Genomic DNA, 16,871 nt, shown 5'->3' with positions numbered 1-16,871 from the left:
GACAATAACTTGTATTATGATCAATTGGGTTTTGCATATTTTAGGCAAATTGCATGTAATTTTATAATATCTTTTTCTTTACCCCTCCTAGTTTTGTTGGATTGATTGTGGGTGGTATTGATAGAGGATGCTTCCGACAATAGCTTCTGTGGTTATGATTATGAATTGGGTAAGGCTTATTTTAGGCCAATTGCGTATGATTTTGATTCACATACTGCTAGTATAAAATTGACTTCCCCTTCTCAAATTTCTTTAACTTGGACGTGGATGATATATTTTAGGCCTATAGGCTTAGATCTAATTCGTCTTCAATTTTAGGTATGTCTCAGTTTTGGCTCTTAGTTCGTCCATTTCCTTATTCCTTCTTGGATAGGGCTGGAATTGACATAAATTTGATAAAACAAAAAGTAGGTTCGAAAAGGTTTGGAATCACCCAAAAAGCACATTATAATTTCACAATAATGAAAAACAGATTAAAAATTTTGCATGTTATAAATTTTAACTTTGATAATTTTATTAAAGATGAAAAATATATTTTAACCTATTATTTATTTTAAATGTTTAGTTTTTAACAATTAATTGCATATTTTGAAGATGAACTCAAACTATTTATCTTTTTTAAAATTTATACTTTTTTTTAACAATTTTATATTAATAATAAGCTTTTTAACTTAAGAATATTTTGTATGATATGGTATTTATATTAATACTATTTATTTTAAAATCTACAATACCAGTATAAAATACATCTTAATTTTAGTTTTATATATTGAAATATTAGGTTAATTAGATTTGTCTCATTAAATTTTGAATAATGTAGGCTCAAATTTATGTAAATGATTCAATTTTTGTTTTCGAATTGAATACAGGTCATCTTGAGAACACATGCTTTATTATATGTTTGTTTAGAAAATTTTTAAAAGGTTGAAGTTTTTCTATGATTTAACTTTTTCGAGAGGCTTACAAAATTAACGAGTATATAACATAGGGGACTTTTTTAATAAAAAACAAATCAAATTCATAATTTAGATGAATGTTGCACATTTGAACCCTCTTGTATGGTTTACAACTTTTACCTTAAACAATTACTTTACTTCAAAACATACAATAATACAATCTTGCAGCATTTTAGATGAAACTACGTATTATTAGTAACACTAGTAGGATTCCCCTGTGGTGCACGGGTCACCCCTATTTTTACTCAGATTCAAAATACACTTATTTATAAAAGTAAAATTTTACATTGAAACAATTTTAATTAGTTATCTAGGTTTTCAAAAATAAAGAGAAAATCATTTAACAATTCATTTACATAATTTAATATATGAAAATATATATTACTATTTCTGTAATGTCTTATTTAACTATAGCGAAAATATTAAATTGTTGGTCTTTTACTATTTTAAGCTTAAATATTAATTATTTACATGAGCAAAAGATATTTATGCATAAAAGAGATATTATTATCCAAGAAGACAAAAAACAAGTACAAAATCGAAAAAGACCATACATTCTATAGATAAAAGAAAATACTGTGTATATAAATTGGTTACGAAACTACCACATATTTTATGTATACATATTAATACTTTTACTTCGATTAAATATTAATTATTTTAAGCTTAAATATTAATTATTTATATGAGCAAAATATATTTATGCATAAAAGAGATATTACTACCCAAGAAGACAAAAAACAAGTACAAAACCGAAAAAGGACTATATATATTCTATAGATAAAAAGAAAATAAATACTGTGTATATAAATTGATTACGAAACTACCACAAAAAAACCCGACATGGCCCGGTTAGGAAGCTAGTAAATAAGAAAAAATCTGAATGATGTGTTTACCAACCTGCTATACTCAAGTAGGATTGTAGCAACCAAACTTGTCAAATATCCAAAATCCTAAGTTCCTAGCCTGAAACATATTTACTAGGATTGCCTAAGTTACACTTCTTCCAAATATAACTAAAAGGCCAGTATCCAAAATTGCCTATAAATATGTTTTTATATAACAAGTACTAATGTCTAATGTCAATGCCACAGATTCCCTACAACAAGGAAGTACTCATGGGATTGGCGAAGAAATGCTCTCGGCATATCAACTTCGGTTGACTGGATTTGCTTCCGATAAGTTCCGGAAGTAAGGAGGGTCCCCCATCTAACATATTTTGATGCATCTTCTTCACAATTAGGTGTTTATCCAGAACCATCAATTCCAAGAGAGTTCTACAGTTCTGTCAGAAACTCGAATAAGCATATAAGCTCAAAACCACCATACAAACAGAGTAATAAAGGCAGTGACAGCATTAAGAAAATCATATCAACGTTTAGGCTCACAATCACCAGATGAAAAAAATAATAGTATAAAGCCTTGCATAAAACCAATGACCTTTCCTATTATACTTATATAGTTTTATCTGATAAATGACATTGAAATAAATTGGAGTTAGACATTGAGAAACTTATAGGCTTGAATCTTCTCTAGTTTCATAATATACGTAGATCATCCCTTATCAGCTTCTTTTCACCTTGTATGGAAGAACAAAATCTGTGATTGCAAACAACACAAGCATGGGCATACACAGAGAGTAAGTGTAGGAATAGATTTTGCCAACCATTGGAGGTTTATTGCATAATTTTAAACTAGAGGGTGGAGGCATATTTCAATAATACCTCAGGAAAAGGATCATTGACTCAATCTTATCTTTAAAAGATTCTTTAAGAAAAAAACAAATGGAGATAATAGTCCAGAAATTTCAGAATAGAAGTCAGCACATGACTAAACTAGTAACTAGCAATTTCATAACAAAAGTGCAGAATTTTGAAAATTTGATAAAATACCTGTGGATTCAACACGTGCATATGATGTAGAATATCATCCTAACACATACAAAATGAAATCGTAAGTGGATTTTTCCATTTCCTAATGAAGGATTAAAAATTGTAAAACTTGATTTACGCTGCACCTCAAGTTATAATGCTGCAAAAGGAGATTTTGCCAGATTTTACTTGAAATCCACACACATAAAGAAAGGTGAGGCAAACTACAATTCTTAAAGGTTAGTGGTTATAACTAACTATTCTAGCCTATATATACCAAACTGTAACACAAAGTTGAGTGGCTTAATATCATTTTTCACTTCTTGCTTCCCAAGTTCTCTCTCTCTCAAAATATCTTTCTTATCTTCTTTTATGATTCTGTTAGAAATCTGTTGATATTAATATGCAGCATCACTCAGAGCTAATCCCATTTCAAAGTTCTATGAAAATTTAAATATATTAAATAAAGAAGCATTATAGAGTTTGCATACCTCCAATATCCCAGGGTTTTGCATCACTATTCCAAGAACACGACGTCTGAGTCCCCTGTAAACAATGTTGTTGATGGTCCCATCTCCATTGACCCATGGCAATATTGGCACACATGATTCACCAGAAGAAAATTCGAGAGTTTCTTTCTTATGATTGACTCTGGATAAACCAAGTCTGTTTTGCTTACAGCCTTCATTCCTATCACAAGCTTGATTTTCAGGATCCACATCCCCATGTGGAAGATTGAGAATTGTCAATGTGTGCACGCTATCAATAGCGGTGTTTCTTTCTCTCGAAGTATCAACAGAAGTAGTATCCCTTTCCTCCGATTCATAAAGCTCACATGTATGATCACTTTTCTCGATGGTTTTTGTTGAGGAAGGTTGTACAACATGAAGATGAAAATCAGACATAGGTGTCAAAAAGTACTTGTGACGGTATAAGACATCAACAACACGGACAGTATCATAAGCATTGACCTGATCCAAAAATAACAAGTTATGAAAAATCATGGTTTGGGTACTTGGGTTGTGTTTGAACATGATTTTGGGTCTCAAGCCATGGTATGTGTAGAAGTAGGGAAAAAACTTGCTTTCTGTTGGGTCAAACCATTAGTTGCAAACAAACACATGCTATAAACTATTGAAACAAGGAAAAGGGGGGAGGAACCTTTAAGGCTTGCCCAAATGCTTGAAGAGCATCAACAATCAAGACATCTATCTCTGCTCCTGGAAGACAAAGTCAAAGAACAATAAACATTTTCAAAGTATAAATAATTGAAAATCTTTATAAATATTAATCAATTTCAAGTCAATTTTATACTTGGTTAAATCTCAGAATCTATACCTGGCAAGTTTATAACCTGGGAAATTTCTCCCATGCTTAATCCTTGGTCACCAGCCTTTTGGATGGCAGCATAAACAACCCTGAAGACCTCAGCACAAATGGCATATGCATGTTTTTTATTGGAATATTCTGACAACAAATGTCGTGCATAGCCTGCCATAGCTTCCCAGGGTGATTCACTACGATTTTCTTCCAGAGGTACAGGGTCAGAAGATTTAGTGATTTCCAAGATATGGTCAGGAAGTGAATAATTACTGCTTTGGCCAATGTTTAATTGGAAATCTCCCTCAAAAGGTTGGCCATAGTTATCATTATCCTTGAACAAATTTAAAATATCAGCTCTTGAAATTGTTGTTCGGTGTGCAGAAATGATGATACCAGGAAATCCTTTTTCCCGACGAGAAATAATTTCACCTTCTACTCCAAAGAAGGATTTTGACTTTTTGGCTTTATCACTATATGAAGACTCGGTAGTATCAGATTTACGCTTTGCACTTCTCAAGTCTTCAGCCTCTCCAACACCATTATCTGGTAGGAATGGAGAAATTGAAAGTTCACCCGATGAGACTAAAGCAAACAAATGAAAAATGTCCCCACATTGTAGATCTTCAGCAAGATTAGCGCCCACTTCTGTGAGGTCTTTGCCTCTTTCCTCCAGCCATGCAGAAAATTTAACAGCTTGCTTTCCAGTATTAAATGGAAATGGTGACTTGGAAACACTCTGCAAGAACTGTTGTGATAGTTCAAAACGTTCATTGCCAGTGCCCCCAACCTGTCAAATGTTGATGTAATTAGAACTTGTACAAAAACATGCATGGGCACACACACACATGCACATATTCAGGTTGTCTATATAAAACAGTAACTAGTGAGAAAAAGGAGAAAGGAAGAGAAAAATAAATCAGGTAGTAAAATAAATCTTAAAGTGGAGAGTCAAATTAAAATAAATGGCAACAGTACCAGAAACTATCTTAAAGTGGGCACACACACACATTCAGGTTGCTCATCATAGTTTTAACCTCTTCAGAAATATAAGGCAACATCCATGAAGTCTTTTAAGGTCAAAGGAAAATGTCCATTACAGTTAGTAACGAGTTATCAGTTAAATTGAGTCTTAGTAAACCTGAGAATTAAAAACAACACTATAGCGACCCTGATTACTTTTATCTTATTTGGGATTTAATAGTGTGTGTATTGGGAAAACTCGAAGTCCCATATCGGCTAAAGATAGTGCCAAGATAGAGTATATAAGTGGAAGACAACCCTCGCCCCATGAGCTAACTTTTGGGATTGAGTTAGGTCCAAACCTATGCTCCAAGAGTGTGTGGCTACCAATGATTTTGAAGTGAATTTCATAGCTTGAATATGTATTAGGTATTTTTCCAAATACACAAGGATGTACAACCTATATTGCGGGGACATGTAGGAACTTTTATGTATATTTTAATCCATACTCTATATTCTTGTAAACCTTTGTAAATGTAACATGCGGATAGAATTTGGCGAATTATGTGACTAATCAGTCTACACATGTATATTTATAATCTGTACAGCATTCAATAAAATGGAATCTGATGCTAATTCTAAGGGCTAACATACAGGAATTAATTACTCAATCAGCTAAAAATCAGTAACAGCTAATCTGAGTTATGCATGTGCTTATCTCATGTTTACATGTGCTTAATTCTAATACTGACAACATGAATATAGACATTTTATCACCAAATTAAGTCAATTTTGACATAATATTCTCTTAGCAACTGCCTTCAAATATATAACCGTGTTGCAGATCATTTTCCTCATGTTATGCTACAACTCTCTTATAAGATAAATATTACTTCATTTAAAACAAGCTCATGAGTCATACCATGAAATTATGGGAAAGAGTGATCGAACGGAGATTAAGAAAGGAGACTCAAGTTACTGAGAATCAATTTGGTTTCATGCCGGGAAGGTCGACCATGGAAGCGATTTATTTATTACGGCGGGTGATGGAGCAATATCGCATGGCCCAACAAGACTTGCACTTGATTTTTATTGACTTGGAGAAAGCGTATGATAGAGTGCCTAGAGAGATTTTGTGGAAAGCTCTAGAGAAGAAAGGGGTTAGGGTTGCATATATTCGAGCTATCCAAGATATGTATGATAGGGTATCGACTAGTGTTAGGACACAGGGTGGAGAGTCAGACGATTTTCCCATCACAATTGGTTTACATCAAGGGTCAACCCTTAGCCCCTACCTTTTTACCTTAATTCTGGATGTCCTCACGGAACAAATCCAAGAGATAGCGCCGAGATGCATGCTTTTTGCAGATGACATAGTCCTCCTTGGAGAGTCGAGGGAGGAGTTGAATGAGAGGTTGGAAACTTGGAGACGAACTCTAGAAACACATGGCTTTCGCCTAAGCAGAAGCAAATCGGAGTATATGGAATGTAAGTTCAACAAAAGAAGGAGGGTTTCTAACTCAGAGGTGAAAATAGGAGACCATATTATCCCTCAAGTCACACGGTTTAAATATCTTGGGTCTGTAATACAGGATGATGGGGAAATTGAAGGGGATGTGAATCATCGCATTCAAGCAGGATGGATGAAATGAAGAAAAGCATCGGGGGTGTTATGTGATGCAAAGGTACCGATCAAGCTAAAGGGAAAGTTTTATCGGACTACGGTAAGACCGGCGATTTTGTACGGAACAGAATGTTGGGCGGTCAAGAGCCAACATGAGAATAAAGTAGGTGTAGCGGAGATGAGGATGTTGCGGTGGATGTGTGGTAAGACTCGACAGGATAAAATTAGAAACGAAGCTATTAGAGAGAGGGTTGGAGTAGCGCCTATTGTAGAGAAGATGGTGGAAAATAGACTTAGGTGGTTTGGACATGTAGAGAGAAGACCGGTAGACTCTGTAGTGAGGAGAGTAGACCAGATGGAGAGAAGACAAACTATTCGAGGCAGAGGAAGACCCAAAAAGACTATAAGAGAGGTTATCAAAAAGGATCTCGAACTTAATGATTTGGATAGAAGTATGGTACTTGATAGAACATTATGGCGGAAGTTGATCCATGTAGCCGACCCCACCTAGTGGGATAAGGCGTTGTTGTTGTTGTTGTTGTTGTTGTAAAACAGGCTTTACGGTTTAGAAATGAGTCCACACACCCACACGCATGTGAAAACAAATGAGTCTACACACCCACACACATGTGAAAACGTAATATGGCTCATACATAGTAATTAATATGCTTTATAAAATTATGAGGCATGTTACTATTTCACATGATGACCAATATAAAGATGACTACAGCAATCAACAGCACAGGGTCAATTTAAGCACATAACCAATCAACATCACATCTGTTGCAATTAATACAAACAATGAGAGATTGATAACAACTTACCATAACTTTTTTCTCTTTAAGATAGTTAAAAGCAGCAAATAGATCATGCTGTGAGTATCGCCGAAGAATGTCATCTAGTAATTTGGGTGCCTGAGGATCTGTTGAGGTGCTTAAAAAAACAAGTTTAAATAGCTCTACAACATTTGAAATAGCCAATGATTCATTTACTTGTCCATAAACATTAACCATATTATTCAGAAACCTAGTAAAATTTTTATCAAGCCGCCGCCGCCGTGATCTTTGGGCAGAAAATGTATGGGGCTTCCCATGACTCTGAATATTATCACAAGGAATAGCTGATGTAATTTCTTCATTTTCTTGAGATTCCTGCCAGAAAAAAGATTCCTTTTGTCAGAGTATCAGACAGATTCCAGATATTAGAGTATAGTATACTCTAATACCAGAATACCTGAAGACTATAAAACAAGTTATAAAAATTAAAAATGATTCATCCAACAAGGAAAATGAGAGGAGTACAAAGGAAAATTATGAAATTAAAACTTAAATACTAGATCCAGCCAGGAATACGTTAAGTCTCATTTAGATACTTGGAAGCAATGACTTGACATTATTGTTGTTTAAGTCTTAGAGAATTACAAATCCATCAGCATTCGCATTTGCATCTGACCACCCATCATATTGCAATTGACCTTTTTGGGAGGAGGCACCCAGCTTAGCCATCATCTTGCAGCGAAGAATCTCATCAAGGACCATCTTGATATTTTTGTTCTCAAAGTCATCCCAAGCTTCTTTGTTTAGACTTGTAATTTGAATTTCAGCATCAGGACTAGAGTTATTGAGGATACCTTCACAGGACTGGGATCGCACAAACTGTTTGCGATCATTGTTTAATGACGAGTACTGGGACTTTTCCAGTTGCTTTGCATATCGTTCACTGAGCATGCTACAGAGTTTATTCACGGCTTTCCTAAATCTCATGTTACTATTCAACAAATTCATTCTTCTCATACAAGCGATTGGAGAAGCTGGAAGATCAGAAATGGATGCCCAATCTATGCGATGATATTTGGCACCAAGAACAGCACGGTGTTTAACATATTGGATCACCAACTGCCTGAAATGATATAAAATCATAGATACTCAGACCACATAGATAATACCACATTCATAGCCTTACAGGAGAGATTGACAATTTGTAATCTGAATTACAGCAAATATGCCTTCAAATTACAGAGCAATAGAATGGATACAAACAGAGGGGGGAAAGTACCTTTTTATCAATACTCTTAAGCTATTTATGAATTATAATTCAAGCCATTTTTTTTAAAAAAAACTTGTGAATATTAAAATCGTGTCACAAAATCAGCAATCATGATCAATTATAAGCAATTTCTTTAGTTTTTATCCTTTCTTTGTGAGTTAATCAAAATTTTTAAAATAATTATTTAATATCAATTAGAGCCACAATAGTTTTTGTAAAAGTTTATCACAAAAATATCCCCTGACAAGTTGCTTGTGTAGCATTAAGCCCAATGCTAGTTTATGAAAAATAAAGCCTTAAAATAACTCTCTTTTGATTTAAGCTTGCATTAAAGGTTCCACTAATAATGGTAACAAAATAAGACTGTACAGTCATTATATTTATCAATTCAGAACAAACTAAAAATACAAGCAAGAATAAGCTGAATTACTTCATTCAATTTTGGCTTTAATATATAAATGGTCCAACTTCAGAGAGTCGTTATATCCACACATATAATCTAAAGTAAAATAATTATTTCACTCAAGATTTAACAGGTTCCTAAAATTTCTCTTACCTATCAGTTTTGTCTGACCAAATGAATCTCCTTAGGCGTGTTGGCTTCATTTTGGTTAAGACACGCTGGCTAATAAGGGGGATACAGTCTTGAGGCATACTCTCCTCAAATTCTTGCATATGTGTGGCACACTCTCCCGAATGCACATCCAAATTTTGTGATCCTTCTATGTGCATGTCCACAACATCAGTTACTGCATCATCAATTCTGGCATGCTTTGCAGGCCTGAGCTCAGTGGATTTTTTTTTCCTACGACGAGATGAATTACCCTTGCATTCAGGTGAATTATCCTCTATCTTTTCATCTTTGAACTGATAAACAAAACGGCGATGACTCTTATACATGCTAAGTACCTACAAGTGGCATTAAAGTTTGAAAAAAATACATATAGGAAAGAATTGCAAGAGTCACTCATCTTGAAACAGCGGCGATAATACTGAGTTAAATTTTTATTTTACTCAAATAAAATAGAATATACTTTTCCTCATTTAAAGTTTTAAATTCTGGGAGTTCACTTCCATTGACAGTTCTCAGTATAATCTACCAGACTGTGTCTCTAAAACTATAAGCAGCAACTGGTTCAAGAAACAAAGTGTGTGACAAGTTAATCCTAGAATAAAGCCATTAATTTCCTCATCATAATTGATCAAAGGTTTCTTGTCAACTACAACTACACAAATCATGCTTTCTGATATAAATGTGAAATAATATTTTGGAGAAACATATTAAAGAGACAAACATATTAAGCAAGATAATCTACAAAATTGTCTATTTAACTGAGACAAGACAGGAGCCCATGACGTTATGTTCCCTCAAGGATATACTTACCTACTGATAATGATTTTTTTTTGGGAGGGGCGTGTACAGTACTGATATTGTATTTTCTTTTCCAAAAGGGATAAACAACAAAATCAAGTCAACAGCTTGAAACAAACTAACCTGCTCTGTGGTAAGATTCAGATCTTTTGCAATCTTCTCACAGTCCCTATATGAAATATTTTCACTAAGATTATCCTTGGTTACATGCTTTAAAAGTTCAGCACGTTGTTCAGCTGTCATAAGACGAGTAGATGCCCATGAACGGAAGCGGAAAAGCTAACAATATAAACAAAAAATTACTATCTTTAGTGTTTGTACTGATACCATGTCATCAAAATATAATATTAGGCTGAATATAAGGCATGAAAACTGAGAAATTTTCAAATTGTGAACTGGAGACAAACTTCCAGAATACCTCATGGACCACAGATCCAGGAAATGCATATGAAGCAGCTTTTCGATCAGCAGTAGCATAGCAATTCTCCAATGTTCGCCAATATTCATCAACTGCACCTCTATTAGATAGAATAAAATCATGCCTGACTCTTGGTCGAAGATCAAGAGATATAAAATTTAAAGATGCTGCATCATTTGAAATGGGTTCCTCGATGTAAGGCCGAAGCTCCATCGTGTGAGTTTGAGGGGTTTTGACTCCATCTCTAGATTGCAAATCAGTTACAATTCGTATCAACTACACAAATAAATCCACGTCAAGCATGTATCATTTAAATTTTACAGTGTAATGGTAATCTTATTTCTTTTAACTTTTTTCCCTAACAGTTTCTTACTTTCCATTTTGGTTGACCTTTTTGCCCTCTATTTAGCAGCTTTTTGTCTTTCAGAAACTTAATTTTACAGTGGGAGAAAAAAGAATAATATTATCCTACATACAGTAAGTTTATTATGGCATAAAAACAAGATGGGCAAAACTAAGTGAAAATTTACCATCTGCAGTCAACTGCTCAAACAAAAAGCAAGATACAAATTCCTTAGCAGGGATGAGAAAGAGGTAAAATAGCCATGCTAAGAATAACTTAAATACTTGAAAGTTTTACGAGCCATGAGAAGGAATACGGAATAAGTTCCAGGTATATCAGTTTGCGACAAACTAAAAATGCCTTAGCAGCTTCTTAAGTAAAAATGTTTTTCTTTTACTCCTGTTTTCTTAAGTATTTCATTACCATTTTTAACAATAGTAGTGTGGCCAATCAAGTGAATAAAATATTAATCTAGTTCGCTTATTAATGTTATACCTAAGTATTTTAAATCAGACCCTAACTAACTAACCATTGGTTACCTATCAATCTATCAAGTATCTTTCACTTCCTTTGACTCTTAATAAAAACCAAAATCTTAGGACATAACATAAATGAGTAAGATTTCTTTAGATTGTTGTAAAAAAACTCAAGTCAGTGTGCCGAAGACTTCAAATTATGCATTGCCATCATTAGTTGGGTTGCTCTCCCAACTCACTATCACAGTCACATTGGGTAAGGATGAACGGAACTAATTGAGTACGGAAACAAGAACAGAACACAGAAATGAGAAAGAAAATCCTTAAAAGAGATAAAAAAAGTAGGTTTGTCCACCAATGATGACTGCAACATGTCAAGGAATTGCTATATTTTGTTTGGTAAAGATGACTCTAACTCTAGCATTTTAAGCGGTTCAATATTCCACCACTCCCAGACCTTAATAAGATGGAACCAGCAAAACAAAAGTAATTGCAAAAGAAAATCTTTAAATCATTCCAATTTAAAACAAAGACCTCAAATTTAACTCAACAGTAAACAGGAATACCTTTAATCGGCGTAAAATGTCAATAACTAATGACAATCTTCCTGTTGCTTGAGCATCCATTAAACACTTGTACTCCTCCGGAGGAAGATCAGAGAGACGTAAATCCATCTTGCACTTTTCAATCATTTCTTCATAATTTTTAGTGGACCCGACAACTTTTAAGAATAGTTCAACTGGCATTTCTTTAATAGTTGCTTCTAGAAAAAATAGTTTGCTGCTACTATGAGGAGCATCAGTTACCTCGAAGACACATTTTTTAGATGATAAAACATTAATATGGCTTGTTGACCTATGCAGACAATCCCAAATAAAACTGTGCAGCAGCTTTGCACGAATCATTTTTGCTAATACAAATCCATTAGCACGCATGGCTTCTGCTTTACTAGCCTGCCCATCTGGAACTATAACGCTTTGATTTTTCTGAATATCCTCCATTACAGGTAGCAATTCATCATTTTTCTGATGTGAAGCACTTTTGCTGCGAATATAACAATTAAATGATCGTATTCTATCTTGAATTTCATCAAATAACTCAGGAGTTAGACTCATGGATGGATGTACAACTACCACACAATCTTTTGTCCTGGAATATTCAGAAATAACAGGTGAATGTACTGTTATACATTTGACCTGCTCTTGTTCTTGAAGTTTAGTTAATATTCGGTCAATAGTCTTGCGGTCCACTTTTGTAGACTTATCCTTCTCAAAGCAAATAAGACACCTATTTATCTCAGATTTCAAAATGAACCTTTCATCCTGCATAGGGAAAAATGTAAAAAGAAATGTCTTAGAATGCTTCATTTGCAATAGGATTAGGAAAGGAAAAAAAAAAAAAAGACAGACCTTTAGTCTTTCTAGTATCCTATTTGCCCTTCTAGTGTTATCCACACTTAAAGATAGACTTGCATATCTTTGATTTGATCCAGTAGAGAATGGTTTCAACATGTCAGATGGAAATGCTCCTGATGGTGCATTGTCTGCCTCCGCTGATGAACTGACTGATTTGCAGTGAGAAACTGTACTTCTTCGGTCAAGGACCAAATCTTGCAAGTCTGCTGACGTTCCTACAAAGTTTGACTCAGTATTTCTTGGAGATACACAAGATAGTTCTGCACCAACTCCTCTATCTTCCAATTTTGCAGGGTCAGCAAGTTTTCCACTGGTAGTTGAAGTCTCAAATTCAGATATTATTTTTGAACTGTCAGGCACATCGTTTAAAGTTTTGTTTTCATCAAGCTTGCAAATAAGTTCAACTTCTGGTTCAGGGTTGAAATTTTTAGAAGTCCAAACTCGAATTGCCTTAGATTTTAGGCATTGTTCTTCCTGCACTTTCATTCCAAATCTATAGCACAAATTTACAAGTCGAATGTGACTCTTTTTCAGTTCAATCCCAAGCCTTTCACATATCTGTTTACAAAAAAATCCCAATAAATTCAAAGTGCAAAGGCAATGATATTCACATTTAAGGATGCATCATTGAGAACCAGCCCGAAAAACAAAACTTCATTTGAAGAGAGAGCATATAAAAAAGAATGGAGCTGATTTCAATTAAAAAGTTCAAAAGTGTATACAAGAGACAAACATTCCAAACAAAGAGAAAAGGTTGTCGAGCTGTAAATATTAGGTATTAACTTAAAAATATTCTTAGTTTAACAGGTTTAAATAGCTTAGATTGAGGGATATTAATTAGGAGAAAATTGAGGGGCATTGATGAGGAGAAAGTGTAGGGGATGGTTTGATTAGGAGTGATTTGTTTCCTTTTTGGATGCTTATATCATTCTTTAAATACCTATTTAATTCCTCTTTGGAGAATAAAAATGGAATCATTTTATTGTCACATATTTCTAGATTTTTCTACAAAGGTACGTCTAAATAAATCTTTTTTTTTAAAAAAAAAAGATTCATTACATAGAAAGGATGGAAAATACATTGCGGTACAGGATAAGATATCCTCCAAGTTCTAGAGCAGAATAGAAACAACTAGGAGTGAAACAACTATAAATTGCAGCCAAGCCTACATCCTCAGTCTCTCTGCATATCAATAATCAGACAATAGCAAGTAGCAACTCCCTAGAAGCAATAGCAAGCAGAACACCAATAGAAGCCATACACACAAACTCAGTCCCCTAAAAGCATTTAAATGAGCAGGAACCCATCGCTTCCCATTATTGGGAAGCAATCATTCCATCTAACTGTTATTTAGGAAACATTTCCCCTTTTTATTTGTTACAATTGACCTTGCCATTGAAATATTGAATAAAGACATCACATGCTTTTAAGGCTATCAGCCACAGTATGGGAAGCTGACCAAGCTCCCTAATCATTTAACATTTATATCTGACAACAAGAACTATATTGCAAAGACAGAATTAAGAACACAGTGAAACTGCATCACAAGGTTTGGGTGAGCTTGTGCCTTGTCCATGCTTCAAGCTAAAAGAGCATTTGCATGACACAACCAATTCACTCAAACAGTATAACTTCACCCTTACTATCATCTCTACAACTATATCTCACTTTATAGAAATTCACTGCAACCATTTTCTTGCCAGTAATACATTAAAAACCACAAATAATATTGCAAAATATTTCCTCTAAATCTTCTCTAAACAACAACATAAATTTAAATATAATATTCATCAGCAAGTTTATTCAAGTACTTTTAGAAGGAAATAGCCAACCTCTGATCCATATCATTCATCAACGCCCTAAACAATGTAAATCAATGAATCTAATTGTTTGTCAATTCTTTCTCTTTTCCTGGAATTTACATCTTTTCATGTCTTCCAACAAAGAGAATATAAGAATAAAAAACGCACCTCCTTCAAAGTAATGCCACAAGATCCTGCAGCATCAATAATATCATAAATTTGATGCTCCATGGGAAGCTCCACAAGCTGATCAATAACTTGACAGATTTTCCCGGAGTTCAACTTTTTATCTTCATTTCCAGATTCTGTAGTTATTGGGTCAAGAAGGCGCAGGCAAGCCTCAATCTGCAAACACGTAAAGACTTACATCTATATGATCACCACAACAAAGTTATACCAACTTATGGCTAAGAGGGGGGAGGGGAGGAATTGGCTGATTGTAAAGGACAAAATATTCAATTGATATAAAGAGGTGTAAACATGAGGTATAAACAAGAGATATAATAATCTAAAAGGGAAAACGATGGGAGCTAAAAGAAGAGGTTTGGTTACTCAGACAGTCAAATGAGTCAATATTAATCTCATGGCATGAATAGTGGAGAATTAGTCATCACTGCCATGTTATTTGAAAGGACTGTGTTAAAATACAGATCCACCAAGTAACCACAACTTATATTTTCAGACAATTACAAGATCAATCAGGTTCATTCTTGTCTTGCAACAGTAAAAAGATGCCATACTTAGAAATTCAAGGGTGAAAATGATACATTGCAAGCCCAAACAATCTGTTTTTACCCTTAATGTGACTACTTGTTTATTTATTTATGTTGACAGAATAATGTAACTGATAAGTTGGATTTTCTTCCCATAAGGAGAAGAAGATTTATAATGCTTGCCAAGAAAGACATTGCTGAGAAAATTACAATCTCCAGCAAAGACTAAAATTCATCAAACAGGAACGAGTTACAAAAAACATAGATACAGTGTAAACTAACCAACCTTGCCATTCACCTTAGCGTCAAACTGTTCCACAATGCCATGTGCTTTCAACCTTTGAGAAATCTGGTTACACGAGCAATAAGGCAATCTGGACATATAGGAGAAGACATAATTATAATTTTGGAAAGTTCAAAGTCAGAAAACATACTTGTCGCCAAGCCCTTTGTTTTGGACGCGATCCACAGTAACCAAGATCCTTCTTAATATCTGACACAAGAAGAACCTTGAAGAAAAAAGATGACAATTAAAACATGAGCATAAAATGATGAGAATAGTCGGTTGGTAACTTTAAAGAGAATTGAATGAAAATGAACCTTGCCATTGGCTTCTGCAAGTTTTTCACAAATAGCTTTCATCTGAGGTTTATAATCCTTAAGATGAACATCTGTTTGAAGGGTGGTTCCATCTGCATCCTCATCGTCATCATCAGGGGAGTTGAATTTGGTAATTTCAAACTCAAACCTTTGATGAGAGGCAAGTTGCTTCGCATAGCGATGCAAGTATACTAAATGGGTAGCTACACACGGATAATTTTTGGATTCACCATGACTGGAGATTTGTTTCTTTTTCTCAATTGCCGAGCGCTTGACAATCAAGCCTTGACACTCAAGACTCCTCAACACATAATGGAAGTTATTGGGATCAATGTGCAACTGTTTGGCAAGCTGAGTTTGCGTGACACCATTCGCTCTAGCATTAGCAAGAAGGCGAAGGACACGCATTTGGGCATCTTGGAGAGATTGCGAGTCGTAGAGACCGACAAAGTTATCCGTGAGGCTCTGGTGAGCAAAGATCTTTGTATTGAGCTTCTCGGCATCCTCCAGTTCCGAAGAAGAGGGTTGTGGTTCAAACCGGAGAGTGGGAATGCGAAGCAGGTTTGTCCATATGGCTCTTTTGACAGTGGAATTGAGACAGAGATTGGAGGATGAAAGAGAGGGTGAGTCTTCAAGCTTGGCCCACAGGGCTGCGAGAGTTAGTCCATCTTCAATCCCAGCACATATCTCTTCCACCGCAGCATTCACAACCGAGTCCATTCTTTATTCTTTATATTATATGTGATACATGAAGAAGGTCTTCAAAAATTTATCAGCATATGTAAGCACAATAACAAATAAAAAGACAGAAATTAGAATAAGAAATGAGAAATCAAAACGCTCAATAGAAAATCAGCAACAAAAATACCCCAAAGAGTGTGGCGCGCGATGCCGCTGATCGTAGCACTGACAATAGGGGTGTGGAAGGGAAGGAAGAATCGTTGTTGTGGGA

The 16,871-nt window shown here is 34.8% G+C and overlaps 1 protein-coding gene across 5 annotated transcripts in view; it reads right to left on the bottom strand.

Annotated features, from left to right (window-relative positions):
- Positions 1–1,824: 1,824 nt before the first annotated feature.
- Positions 1,825–16,871, bottom strand: part of LOC114377194 — a 15,318-nt gene continuing 271 nt past the window's right edge. The window contains exons 1-18 of one of the 5 annotated variants that reach the window (XM_028335637.1): positions 16,788–16,871; positions 15,920–16,678; positions 15,754–15,828; positions 15,606–15,668; positions 14,775–14,951; positions 12,799–13,362; positions 11,956–12,711; positions 10,571–10,846; positions 10,276–10,431; positions 9,337–9,689; positions 8,156–8,633; positions 7,559–7,885; positions 4,166–4,937; positions 3,989–4,047; positions 3,319–3,798; positions 2,849–2,887; positions 2,536–2,555; positions 2,069–2,241 (exon numbers count right to left, since the gene is read on the bottom strand). The exon at positions 16,788–16,871 is cut by the window's right edge and continues 269 nt beyond it. In XM_028335637.1, the coding sequence (XP_028191438.1) occupies positions 2,217–2,241; positions 2,536–2,555; positions 2,849–2,887; positions 3,319–3,798; positions 3,989–4,047; positions 4,166–4,937; positions 7,559–7,885; positions 8,156–8,633; positions 9,337–9,689; positions 10,276–10,431; positions 10,571–10,846; positions 11,956–12,711; positions 12,799–13,362; positions 14,775–14,951; positions 15,606–15,668; positions 15,754–15,828; positions 15,920–16,639 (5,340 nt within the window). In that variant the 5' untranslated portion in view covers positions 16,640–16,678; positions 16,788–16,871 and the 3' untranslated portion in view covers positions 2,069–2,216. Of the gene's footprint in view, positions 2,242–2,535; positions 2,556–2,848; positions 2,888–3,318; positions 3,799–3,988; positions 4,048–4,165; positions 4,938–7,558; positions 7,886–8,155; positions 8,634–9,336; positions 9,690–10,275; positions 10,432–10,570; positions 10,847–11,955; positions 12,712–12,798; positions 13,363–14,774; positions 14,952–15,605; positions 15,669–15,753; positions 15,829–15,919; positions 16,679–16,787 lie in introns of those variants that run through there. The other 4 variants (XM_028335613.1, XM_028335628.1, XM_028335621.1 and 1 more) reach the window with 4 other exon arrangements.

The sequence above is a fragment of the Glycine soja genome, chromosome 2 (assembly GCF_004193775.1).
Source record: "Glycine soja cultivar W05 chromosome 2, ASM419377v2, whole genome shotgun sequence".
Taxonomy (NCBI): Eukaryota; Viridiplantae; Streptophyta; class Magnoliopsida; order Fabales; family Fabaceae; genus Glycine; species Glycine soja.
The sequence above is the reverse complement of the archived record's forward strand: the minus strand, read 5'-3'. Positions and strand labels throughout refer to the sequence as shown.